Source organism: Takifugu rubripes, chromosome 10, assembly GCF_901000725.2.
Source record: "Takifugu rubripes chromosome 10, fTakRub1.2, whole genome shotgun sequence".
Lineage (NCBI taxonomy): Eukaryota > Metazoa > Chordata > Actinopteri > Tetraodontiformes > Tetraodontidae > Takifugu > Takifugu rubripes.
Window position 1 is genome coordinate 11715809 of NC_042294.1, and position 13077 is coordinate 11728885.

The following is a 13077-nucleotide window of genomic DNA, read 5'->3' on the forward strand; positions in this document are numbered from 1 at the left end:
AGACATTCATTCTTTCAGGTTCTCATCGTTAACGGTCATTAAAAAAACATCGTTCAACTTTATCTGAATTTTTATTTTAGAAAGAAGAAAAAAATTAACAATGAGGAGAGTGGTCAATCTATGTGTAATAACACCTGGGGGAGGGCCGAGCGTGTAATAACACCTGGGGGAGGGCCGAGCGTGTAATAACACCTGGGGGAGGGCCGAGTCTGTAATAACACCTGGGGGAGGGCCGAGTCTGTAATAACACCTGGGGGAGGGCCGAGTCTGTAATAACACCTGGGGGAGGGCCGAGTCTGTAATAACACCTGGGGGAGGGCCGAGCGTGTAATAACACCTGGAGGAGGGCCGAGCGTGTAATAACACCTGGGGGAGGGCCGAGTCTGTAATAACACCTGGGGGAGGGCCGAGCGTGTAATAACACCTGGGGGAGGGCCGAGGCTGTAATAACACCTGGGGGAGGGCCGAGCGTGTAATAACACCTGGGGGAGGGCCGAGTCTGTAATAACACCTGGGGGAGGGCCGAGGCTGTAATAACACCTGGGGGAGGGCCGAGCGTGTAATAACACCTGGAGGAGGGCCGAGCGTGTAATAACACCTGGGGGAGGGCCGAGTCTGTAATAACACCTGGGGGAGGGCCGAGCGTGTAATAACACCTGGGGGAGGGCTGAGCGTGTAATAACACCTGGGCAGGTGTGTGAGGTCCGGTTTGAGAAGGTCATACAGGTGACTCCCATTTGCAGGCTCTATCTTACTTTAATAACTCTAAAACATAAACGATCAGCTAAACTACATTCTGATGTCAGGTGTTTTTTTTTAACGTTGTAATTACATTGTAATACCAGTGAGCAGTGCTAACTTTCATGCTACTATTTACATTGCAGTGGAGACGGGAATCAGGTGACCTCACCCGGTCACACAGGTTACTTTGCTGCACGTTTCATAAAGCTGCTCTTCGTTTCGTACAATATTTGGCAGAAAACACCTGTCACCTGTGGGCGGAGCCAGGTGCAGGAAGCAAATGATGCAGTCCAGCTTTAGATCTGAGTCCTGATGACACCTGTTCTGTGGTGGCCTGGGGGGGGGGGGGGGGGGGGGGGGGGGGGGGGGGGGGGGGGGGGGGGGGGGGTAATGGTGGGGTTACGTGTCCTCTGGTCTGGTGCTGGTGGGTACGGAGGCGGATGCATGTTGGACTACAGCTCCCATAATTCCAGAGTCCACTCTCGTCAATCCTGAAAGAGAAACAGCAGAAACAAATGGCTGAAAATCTGTTAACTAATTCCAAGTTGAGGGTTAGTTAGCATAGCTTCTTAGCTCTCAGCTGCTGTGCAACATCAGATGGTGTTAGCATGACCTAAAATTTGCTTCAAAGCTAATGAAGCTAGCTTTATTTCAGAGGTTTTATCTCAGTTTCATACCAAACTAAAGAGGAAGATGGCGATGGCGTGACACCTGGTGGTCAACCGTTTCATTTTTGGCCACCACATCTGTGGCTGACGTTACAGATGTTGAAAGAAAAACTGCTGACTCATCAACGCATCTGGAATGAGGGCGAGTAGGAGCGGTGCGATGCTGCACGAGCAGTCGGAACTTTGCATGGACAGCTCAAGTTAAGCAGCATTTATGGCCAACAGAACCATTTCAAAGGACTTCCTGTCTTTTCATATAAAAAAATCAAATTGACAGATTATCTTTAGCCAGATTAGCCTTAGCCAGATTAGCCTTAGCCAGATTAGCCTTCGGTGACCACACGGCCCCGAGGAGGAAGGAAAGAACACGTCTGATTGATGGAACATGCAGAGGCGTTCACAAGGCAGCCATGCAGCAGCCGGACGACCCCGTGACCACTCCGGTTACCTGTGAGGTCACATGATCGGGGGACACCTCTGTTTCTTTATGGATGACAACACGCGTGACCGACAGCTCGGGGTGCTGCCGCCGAGCCTCACTGAGCGCCGTGACCAGAGCCTTGAACGGAGACACAGGGTCAGAACCTGGACCAGGACCGGTCGTGGTCCTGGTCCAGCCGCCTGGCTCAGCTTAAGTCCATGACATCGGGAAAAAGAGGTGGTTACCTGGTCGTGGTCGATGTCGGTGTCTCCAGATATCACGATTCTCTTCTCAATCCTGGTTTCCGACATGGCGCCTTTTAACATCTGAAGGGGAGGCGGTTTTTATTTTAGCTTTTCATCTTCAGTCATAAATAAATGAGGTTTATCCTGAGCTCTCCAGGAGGAGGTTCCCCTCAGAATGAGAGCAGGAGGAGGTCCAGGAGGGTCAGACGTCATTCCTGGGGGGGGCAGTTACCTTTGTGATGTGCGTGGTGGTGGTGGTGTTGGAGGTCTCAGCAGTGAAGGTCTGCGAGCTCAGCAGGAGACCCGTCGGGGGGCTCGAGTCACCCTGAAAGGAACCCACGTCATTGGTTTGTGCTCTCAACCCAAGGTCACATCAAGGTCACGGACCCATGCGGGATCAGCCGCACTCACCCCTGGAGCTTCGTACGTCAACGTCCTCCTCATCACGGGAACTTCCTGTCAGTGAAAAGGTGAGAGTCAACTCAGAGGAACTTTAACTTTAATCTCTAAAAGTTCCAGAAAAGGGAAACTTCAGGGACGAGTTCTGCCTGGGAGCAACCTTGTGGGGGGGGACGGGGTATTGGGTCAGTTGGCACCGGGGCAGGGACCACCGGGGCAGGGACCACTGGGGCAGGACCACTGGGGCAGGGACCACTGGGGCAGGTTCAGATCGGGTACTGGGGCAGGGACCACCGGGGCAGGGACCACTGGGGCAGGACCACTGGGGCAGGGACCACTGGGGCAGGTTCAGATCGGGTACTGGGGCAGGGACCACCGGGGCAGGGACCACCGGGGCAGGTTCAGATCGGGTACTGGGGCAGGGACCACCGGGGCAGGGACCACTGGGGCAGGGACCACTGGGGCAGGGACCACCGGGGCAGGGACCACCGGGGCAGGGACCACTGGGGCAGGGACCACTGGGGCAGGACCACCGGGGCAGGACCACCGGGGCAGGGACCACCGGGGCAATGACCACCGGGGCAGGGACCACTGGGAGAGGGACCACTGGGAGAGGGACCACTGGGGCAGGTTCAGATCGGGTACTGGGGCAGGGACCACCGGGGCAGGGACCACCGGGGCAGGGACCACTGGGGCAGGGACCACTGGGGCAGGACCACCGGGGCAGGGACCACCGGGGCAGGACCACCGGGGCAGGGACCACCGGGGCAATGACCACCGGGGCAGGGACCACCGGGGCAATGACCACCGGGGCAGGGACCACTGGGAGAGGGACCACTGGGAGAGGGACCACTGGGGCAGGGACCACCGGGGCAGGGACCACCGGGGCAGGACCACCGGGGCAGGACCACCGGGGCAGGACCACCGGGGCAATGACCACCGGGGCAGGGACCACTGGGAGAGGGACCACTGGGGCAGGGACCACCGGGGCAGGGACCACTGGGAGAGGGACCACCGGGGCAGGGACCACTGGGGCAGGACCACCGGGGCAGGACCACCGGGGCAGGACCACCGGGGCAGGGACCACTGGGGCAGGTTCAGATCGGGCACATGTGTTTGACATGTTACCTCTTGGTCATCATCATCTTCCTCCCTGTAGACGGACGCCTGCACCTGACTGGCTGAGCCACTGGGTGGGGGGCGGGGCAGAGGTGGGGGGGAGGCTGGCTGTCCAGTCGCCCACCCCCCCTCGTCCTCCGACTCGTCAGAGTCAGGAAAGTCTTCTTCGCCCTCCGGCTCCGAGCCCAGAGCAGAGAGGGGTCTGGGGCTGTAGTCCTCCATGCTACCGCTGACTTCATGCTCAGCAGCGATGCTAACCAGGATAGCATCGCTGCTATCCTGGTTAGCATCGCTGCTATCCTGGTTAGCATCGCTGCTATCCTGGTTAGCATCGCTGGCTGAATGCTGAGCCTGGCTCACCGCTACCTCTATCACTTCAGCTACGGCTGCCTGCGCTAACACACTGATAGCATCTTCGCTAGCGTCACTAGACTCGTCGCTGCTGTCCTGTTTGCCATAGCTGACCTCTTCATCACCGACCTCCACGCTGTTATTCCTCCCCCAGTCCTCTATGACATCATCAACCACCCCTGGTGGTGGGGGCGGGGGGTTTTGGGGGGGCGGGCCTACAACAGATGCCACTGCTACCTGAGGCTCAGGTCCCAGTTGCTGATCCTGGTCACATGACTCCGACATCAGGAGGACTGTTTCCATCTTCTCCGATGTCTGAAACAGGAAGTAAACAACTGTGATTCAGAGAGACACTCGGAGGAGGGAAGGGGGGGGACACGGGGGGGGGGGGGGGGTGGACAGGGGGGACGGAGGGGGGGGACATGGGGGAGGGGGGGGGGACATGGGGGGAGCGGGGGGGGACATGGGGGGAGCGGGGGGGCAGACGGGTACCTTCATCAGGTTGAGTTCCCTGAAGGTTTTTTGTTCGTTGGCTGACCTCAGCAGGGCAGCGAGCTCAGGAGACATTTCAGTGAACGATGGCTTAGGACACACACACACACACACACACACACACACACACACACACACACACGCACACACGCTCACACCACACACACACGCACACACACACACACACACACACACGTTAGACAGACACACAAACAAGCCAATTTCTGTTTTTCTAAACACTCAATGAGCCATGCAGGGGGATGGGTGGGGGAGGAGGGGGGGGTGTTAGCGTGTTAGCTGTGACTGGTGTTAGATGCTGTCAGGTGAGTTGGTGAGTTGCACCATGAAGTAGATCATTGACAAGGGCGTTTTTGGTCTTTCCGATGTACGAACACAAAGGTTCCTTTGATCCATCCCTGGTTGCATCTCCATGGTAACGAGAAAAACGAGGACAGATGACAGAGATCTGAGGTAAAACTGGAAGGAGATCTTCCTAAAACAAGTTGGGGGGGGCTGTAGCGCCCTGGACGGGTTTGTGGCTCCACGGTGGTTTGCTTTTGAAACCATCGTTCCTCATCGTTCCTCACAGCTCCTGCAGGTCTTCACCCCCCCGACCGCTCACGTCAGCTGACCCCCGTTGGTGCACGTTACACAGGTGTGCACGGATGGACCATTTAGTTGTTATGCTTTACATTTACATTTCTTTTTCCATCTTTTGTGTCTATTTTGCACTAAAATCCTGCTTGTAACTAAAATGGATTAGAGGAAAGGAGGAGCAGGGAGAGAGCAGCCAGCCAATCAGGAAGCAGCCGGAAGCACATGTGACGTTGCTGCTCCGCCTCAGTTCTACTGGAGCAACAAACACGGATCCATGAAGAGATCATTCATGTGGAACACCTGCTAATTAGTCACCTGCGTGTTCATTTAGTGCAATTAGAATCTCAATTATTAACATTTACATCTCTCAGACGAATGAAAATCAATTTGTCCCAGTTGAAGTTAGAAAGTTACTTAAAGACGCAACAAGAATATTTATTCTCATTAAAGACGAGCGGATCTCAATCAGAACAATGTGAACTATCACACCTGATTTTCACCTCAGAGCTTCCAGAGTAACACCTGTGCGATATTAGTTCTTGTAAAATTATTATATGATATTTGACATTATAATTTATTTATAATTTAACCAGCTACGACCACAGAAACTGTCCAATAAGCCCACTGGAGCGGTAGTTTAGGAAATCTCAGCATTAATCTGGCTACGCAGCAGCACAGCAGCGTGCGCGGCATCATTATCTGCGTCGTGTGCGACTGAGCACCCGCACTGACACGGGAACCAGTTCCCTTTATGGATCCACGTGCCAGTGAGAACCCAAGCAGCAGGCGCCTCACACTGCCCCCTGCCGGGCCACTGAGGAACTACACGCAACAGGCAGACAGCAGAACAAGTGACAAGGGTCACGTGATAGTAGAGTCACGTGAGGACCGTGAGGTGACAAGTGCCCTGCACCTATATGAAGGGGCCAGTATGAAGCGGCTCAGGTGAGGCCATATCCAGCCCCCCCCCCTCATGCTTGATTCCATGCCAACCATCTAAACACTCAGCATACCACGCTGGTCATGGACGGGGGCAGGTGAGCGGGAGCGTGGGTGGGCTTTAGCTGGTCAGGGAGGGCGCTGGGCAACAGGAGTGGAGCCCCCCCCCCACCGGTGACATCACGGACAGCGTCGCACATCCCCGGGCGCAGCTCCACGGGCGAGGTCGGCGTCTTCACCTCTGTGATTGGCATCAGTCCTCCACCCGCCACGAGATCATCAGCCGTGGGACGTGGCACACCTCTGACCTGCCGGCCCACCCAGTCCGTTTCCATGGTAACGGTAAAGCAGGTGTCACTGCTCGTCATGGTGACGACCCTGCCAGAGGCAGTGTCGTAGCTCTGCCCCTCAGTGTAGCTCTTCTCTCTGACTGGGCGAGGGGGAGCTTGCTCTGTTATGGCTCCGCCCTCCTGCAGCGCACAGGTGTGCAACATCAAACACACACATGTCTGTTTAACCACGACACAGGTAGGACCCCAGTAGGGGGCGCCGGTAGGACCGAGGAGAGAGACAGTGTTCAACCTACCACCGATGGGCTGCATTTCAGGGGGACAGCCTGACAGACAGAGAGACAGACAGGCAGGCAGACAGACAGGCAGACAGACAGACGTCCCATCAATGACAACAGGAAGAGGACAGGCTAGTACCTGTGGCGAGTTCCCCATTTGTGGGACTCAGGTGTGACCTCACCTCCTCTGGGTCCAGCGGTTCGATCATGGGGGAGTCCAGATGTCGCAGAGGTGAGGACGCCAGGCGTTTCTCCCACTCCGTCTCCGCCCCCCCCTGCTTGGCCCCGCCCTCAAAGAAAGAGCGTCTGAGCACGCTGATGGAGCTCTGAGGCTGCTGCTCCTCCTCTGGACTCCCAACGGTGTCCTGAACATCCGGAGAGCGGCGTCAGAGACGAGACGGGCACAGACGCCACACAGGTGCACGCAGACGTACCTGAGTCTTCAGGTCTTCGTCCTGATCAGACTGGCGGGGAGAGAGACACGTCAAAAGGAGCTCGCTGAGACAGTATAATGGGTCACCTGGTCTTTTTCTGCACCTCTGTCGCCGTCATGTCTCCGTCCACCACTGTGTCCGTCAGCTCGGTCTGTCGGGGGACAGGTGGACAGGAAGTGACACGGGTGAGACAGCACAGACACATGCGGAGGGTCAAATGATGGGGGACGCGCGCGACAGGTGAAGGACAGGTGAGCCACTCCACCTTGGTGTCGTGTCTTTGGAGACTCTGCTGGGAGACGGTCAGGTCCTTGGTGTCCTCCACCTCCACCTCCACCTCCACCTGCTCCTCGTCCTCTTTGTCTTCCACTGGTTTCGTCTGCACCATCTCCAAAAGCAACACCTCTTCCTCTACAGGTGCGGAGAGGAGGAGTCAACAGGTGTGCCCGTTACCTTTGCCCTCCACTCATTGGTGTACCTTGCTCCGCCCTCTTCTCCTCCATCATCTTCTCAGGTGTTACCGTGGTGATGACATCACTGGTGGTAAACTTGAACGCTCCATACAGCCCCGCCCCCATATCTGTAAGCACGCAGGTGCGCGCACACACACACACACACACACACACACACACAGACACACACACGCGCTGTAGGAACCAATCAAATCATTTCTGGGTTGTGCAGAAGCATCACAGCGCCGGTGAACTCAGGGGTCATGCAAAGGTCACTCAAAGGTCACTCAGCCAGTCTGCATTCAGGGCCTTCAGCAGTTATTACACATCTGTTAACGTTAATAAAGCCTTCTAAAGAGTCAGACCTCCTTCCTGAAAGGAGGCGGAGCCTCATCAGAACAGGTAGGAGACAGGTAGGAAGGCACTCATTGCTCTGTGCTCCTGTTGGTGTTCCACCTGTTCCAGGATGGAGCTCTGACCACAGGAGCAACACAGCACAGCCGCCAGTCACGCAGGAGCAGCACAGCAGCCCTGTTCAGCAACGGCGCCGGAGGGAACTCTACCTGAACCACCGTTGGCTCTGGGGGACGATGTGAAGACTGGGGACCCGATCAAAGAGGACGCGGCCCTCGAAGCTGAGGACCAATCAGAATCACCATCAATAATACCAGCGGGAATAGAACCAGCAGCAAAACATGAGCACAACACCACAAAGCACCCGGTACAGCCCGGTCCAGCCGGGGGAGCTGGACCGGGTCCGTCTGCTGTCCACCAGCATGGACCTGGTCCGCGCTGGAGCCAGCAGGTCCAACACGACCACGGACTGAACTCTGCACACAGCAACGATACCTCACTGCAATTGGACCACTGAATATTCCCAGTACCCCCAGCTGGGGCAAATTGGTGGGGCAGGTACTGGTACCACCACAGGACCACAGAGGCCACCAGACCTATGAGGGGGAGGTGTACTGGGACTGTTCAGCTGCTGGTGTTACTGGTACCAGCAGGTCCATCAATACTGGGCAGAACCAGTGGCAGACCCGGTACACCAAGCTGGAGCAGCAGCAGGGTCAGTACCTCCGTCCAGGCTCCGGCTCAGCAGGCTCCTCCTGCTGCTGCATCGTGGGAAACTGGGCGGAGGTCTGGAGATCTGAGCACTCGCTCGGCGACTCTGAATCTGAGTCCGGCCGCTGTAACGAAACTTGGACCCAAGAGACAAGGTCTTCTTGGGGGTTTCCTCCGGAGACATGAGCCTGGGGACGGAGGGACGGAACACGTGACACCGGCACATCTCACAACACCTGTGAAGACCCCGGACTCAGACTGACCTGAAGAAGGAGTGATGCTCCACGCACACCTTCCACAGGCGCTTCGCGGCTCTGTGGTTCAGCAGCTTGAATCCAATGGTCGACTCAAACTGGTCAAACTGGTCAAAAGTGAGAGAGCAGGTCAGGTGGTTCCATCATTCAGAGGCGGAGCTTTCTTCTTCTGTGGTACAGCTCTGTGTCTCACCTCTCCAGGTCGGATCTTGATGTAGAAGTTGTTCCTTTTGTAGGAGATCTTGAGGATCTTTGGCCATGAGAACCTGTTGATCCTGAGCCGGTCTCTGTAGACCAGCAGACCACTACTGCACACTCCCAGCATAATGGCCACACCCTCCGAGTCCTACACACAACACAGCGTTCACTCATTTCATGCAAAGATGGACGTTTGTCTGGCTGATCTCTGTTCGGGTCGCGACCCAACAGCCTCCGTCTCTACAGACCAACATGACCAGCATGCAAAAGTCGACGTAATTCCACATCAGTCTTTATGAGTGGGATAACAAAAGCCTGATGGGATGTCCTCCAGAACCTGACAAAACCAGCAACATGGTGAAGCGACAGCTTCCTGAACAAGCTCTCCACTCCAAAAACATCAGGTTGTTGGTTCTTTTTTGAGCTGATGTGATGTTAGCGCCTGTGCTGCCAGGCCAACCATGCTTGTACGGGTATTTTATCTAGAAAGCTTCTTTTGTTTCAGTTGGCATGGAAACAAAGGATGGACAGATGTCTAGGTTACTACTGCTGATACTGTGGGAACATCCAGGGGTTGGGACTGATGGTTCTGGGACAAAAGAACAGATAAAACTAAAGTCACGAACATGAAAAGGTTGGTATGGAGGTCCAGATGTTCACCACAAACACAGAAACACACCTACGCCCAGGTAGCTGTCTTACCTCCGACCTAGCTGAAGGCAAACAATCAAAGCGGCTTCCTACCATCTACTCCATTCAGACAGGCAGATGGACAGACAGACAGACAGACTTTACTCCTCTGTGCCAAGTTTAACGTTGAACATTAAAAAAAACCCAAACGTTGACATTGTTGTGATGGTGGTTCTAAGGAAACAAGTGATGAAGGTCGGACTGTTCTTCAGGACACCTGACGGTCACTCTGAGGTGAGGTGGGCGGCGGCATGCGCAGGTAAACAGGTGATTAGCTTGTAGCATGCTGCTCACACCTGCTGTTCTCCCTCTGTCCAGCAGGTGTCCCCACACACGTTACAATCCTACTCTAGTCCTGTCACAACCTGCTTCCTCCTGGAAGAAGTGAAGGTTCTACTTCTCCAATCAGCTTTCATTCAATTCAAAAGAGAAGAGTGGATTAGAAAGATTAATATTCCTTAAAACTCTGTTTTGGCTGGAATTCTGTCTGACAGGAAGAGGCCATCAATGAGGGTCAGAATGAATGGAAAAATCATTACTGCCACACTGAACAGGCGGAAACAGATACACAGGGATGATCGATTGTTGATGGGGGGGGGGGGCGTGTTGTGATGAAACGAGGGTGAAAATCTGGATGAACGACTGTAAATGTGACATCATTAAAAAGTAGGTTAATTCCTGTTAAAAAGGAAGTGGAGAATGTAAAGGACAGACTGATGGAGAGCTGGAGTTACACCCCGCCGCCACCAGGGGGGGCTGCAGGAAGCTGCGCAGTCAGATCACGCTAACCTTTGCATGGTGAAGGTCAACTCCATACATGGACAGCTTTTTGACATTCTCCAGGAAGTGCATCTCTGCATCAGCAGGCGTCGTTCCCCTAAACGAACAGTCACAGGCAGCGGTGAGGCGTCGCGCTCGCCACCGCCTGAGCCGGTCAAACCCAACGTTGGCCAACCTGTAGGTTCTGTGCAGCTCCACGATTTTGTCCTCCATCTCTTTGGTCTGGTTTGGAGCAAAACTGAGCTGGCTGATGTAATCTGGACCACATTCATCTGAGGAAAACAGACAGGTGACACCAGGTTCTGGTGGGAAAACCCGGAGAAAGGCGGCAGAAAGCTGCAGAGACGGTACCGGGATCGTAGTCTCCAAGCTCCGACTGGACCGTGTAGGACCCCAGAACCGTGTGAGTGGCAAACGAGCAGGGAAGCCGGCCAGAAACGATGTCCTGTCTCAGCTGGAGACACAGGAAGTACCTGAAGACAGACAGGAAGACACTGCCTCAGGCGCGCTTCTAAACAATGACAGGACGACACTGACGGGCGGGGAGGTTAGTGGAGCACCTGGTGATGTCCTCCGACAGCTGGGCCGGGTCGGGGGGGTAAAACTTGACATTGAAAGAAAAATTCCAGGGAACGCCTGGTGGAGGAATAAAGTGAGATTAACGGGAATAAAGGGGAGCGGTCAACACCAGAGTGGGCGGAGCTACGCACCTCGGACCTGCTTCTTCATCTCCTTCCCTGGATCCAACCAGTTCTGCAAAAGGAAAAATCACTGTTGAGACAGACAGGCAGACAGACAGACAGGCAGGCAGGCAGGCAGGCAGGCAGACAGGCAGGCAGACAGACAGGCAGACAGACAGGCAGACAGACAGACAGACAGGCAGGCAGGCAGACAGGCAGACAGGCAGGCAGACAGACAGACAGGCACCTTGTTGTTGTCAGCATCCCTGAAGCTCAGTCCAAAATAGTCTTTTCCAGGAGGTTCATGTGTTCACAGACTTTTTCAAACAGTTGAAATCCAAGCGCTCGTTTCTACGGAAACATCAGAGGTTTCAGTCCTTGAGGACACAGGTGTGTTTCTCCACGCGTCTCACCGGCGACCCTCGCACCTGTCGTCACGTGTCCCACCTCTGTCTGGCCTGTACTCAGGCTTCACCTCACCTGATTCTGCTGGTCTCACCTCCACAGTGCAGGTGAACAGGGAGCCGTCCAGGAGGGTCACTCTGGTCTGCATCATCCTGAAGCTCAGTGGGTTCCTGGCTGGAGATCGGGTGATCCGTACACCGGAGGACAGGTGGCTCGTTGAGTCCTCGTTGAAGGTCTGGGACACCCCAGCGTCCCTGTTCTGGAGACAGGAAGTAAAGATTCGACCCTCCCACTGGCTTCCTGTACGACTTTGTCCTTTCATTTCACCTGTTTCGGTGTTGAACGTCCTGCAGCTTCCAGGCTGGACATCTGTGGTTCACCTGTTTCCGTTGCCATCGTGCTTCACCAGTGCAGCAGGAGGGAAGCTGATGGTGGGATAATCCTGCGGGAAGGAGAAAACCCCCACGTCAAAGGTCACGTCGTCACTAAAGACGCGAGTTCATTTGGTTAACGATCATTTTGTGAAGCGTTTCCTCTCAAAATGATCACGGGACAGCGTCCCTGTCCTCGTCCATCCCCACGGTGACCCATCCAGCTGTCAGGTGAATGGTTCCCATGGCAACATGGGGTGGGGCAGACAGAGATTAGTGCGGAGGGACATTCTGACCTAATCTGGTTTAGGTTTCAGTCCGATGATGGTGATGGTGATGATGATGATGGTGATGGTGATGATGATGTGTTTTCAAAAGAATCACAAATGGAATCTAACGATGGATAAAAATGAAGAATAATCTCGGACCAAAACGGGCCGCACCAGTTTAGTTCGGATCAGATTCAGCCATCTTCTGCTTGGTCCTCAGCGGGTCGTGGGGGAGGGGCACGACTGCAGGTCAGGGGAGAGTCACCTGTCTCCTGGCCTGTGGGCCGAGCCACGGCCACATGGGGGGGGGGGGGGGGGGGGCATGCAAAAGCCTGTGGATCTGGACCCAGAACCTTCTGGTTGCACCAGTGATCGCGACTCTTAATCTCAGATTAGGAGATTCATTCATCAATCTACGACAGTGAGCAGCAGATAAACATGGATTCTGGATCAGCGTGAACAAAGATGGACTCCATGTGGTCCCCGGTGATGTCCTGGGAACGACGGGAGGTCCAGAAGCGTCCGGTGGATCCCGGCGGTTCCGAGTGATCAGCGGGTCAAACGGAATCCGCAGAAAATACTTTGTGACGTCAGCACAATCGTTGGTTTCTCTGTAAATCTACCTGATCACAACCGGCCGAACAGCTGTCACATGACCGTCCTGCAGCAGGAAAGCCCCGCTGCAACAAACGCGCGCGCGCGCGCGCGCACCTGCAGGTGATTAGGCGAGCGACGCTCTCTTTCCTGCTCTGATAATCGATTCTATCGCTGATCGATCCCGCTCTGTTGGCGTCCTCCCCGTCACACATTCGGTCGGGCTTACCTGTCCTCGTGCAGGATGCTCGTCCTCTTCCTTCGCTGACGGATGCAGTTTTTTACTTCGTCATCTCTGGACGCCGCAGCGCAGGTCGGGGCAGTGACGTCATGACGCACGGGTCA

At 55.2% G+C, this 13077-nt stretch overlaps 1 protein-coding gene across 1 annotated transcript; it reads right to left on the reverse strand.

Annotated features, from left to right (window-relative positions):
• Positions 1-52: 52 nt before the first annotated feature.
• LOC101078955 (protein 4.1-like) lies at positions 53-12442 on the reverse strand. The gene is given in 30 exon segments (XM_029842719.1): positions 53-1081; positions 1130-1232; positions 1858-1968; positions 2076-2156; positions 2308-2400; positions 2487-2531; positions 4182-4259; positions 4437-4526; positions 6047-6442; positions 6559-6588; positions 6723-6905; positions 6975-7004; positions 7078-7125; positions 7240-7385; positions 7453-7554; positions 7990-8061; positions 8504-8679; positions 8755-8852; positions 8939-9091; positions 9646-9690; positions 10423-10510; positions 10589-10685; positions 10765-10886; positions 10974-11049; positions 11124-11166; positions 11341-11387; positions 11390-11444; positions 11593-11757; positions 11826-11940; positions 12313-12442. Coding segments are annotated over 28 exon segments (2745 nt in total). The 5' UTR covers positions 11895-11940; positions 12313-12442; the 3' UTR covers positions 53-1081; positions 1130-1226.
• Positions 12443-13077: the final 635 nt, after the last annotated feature.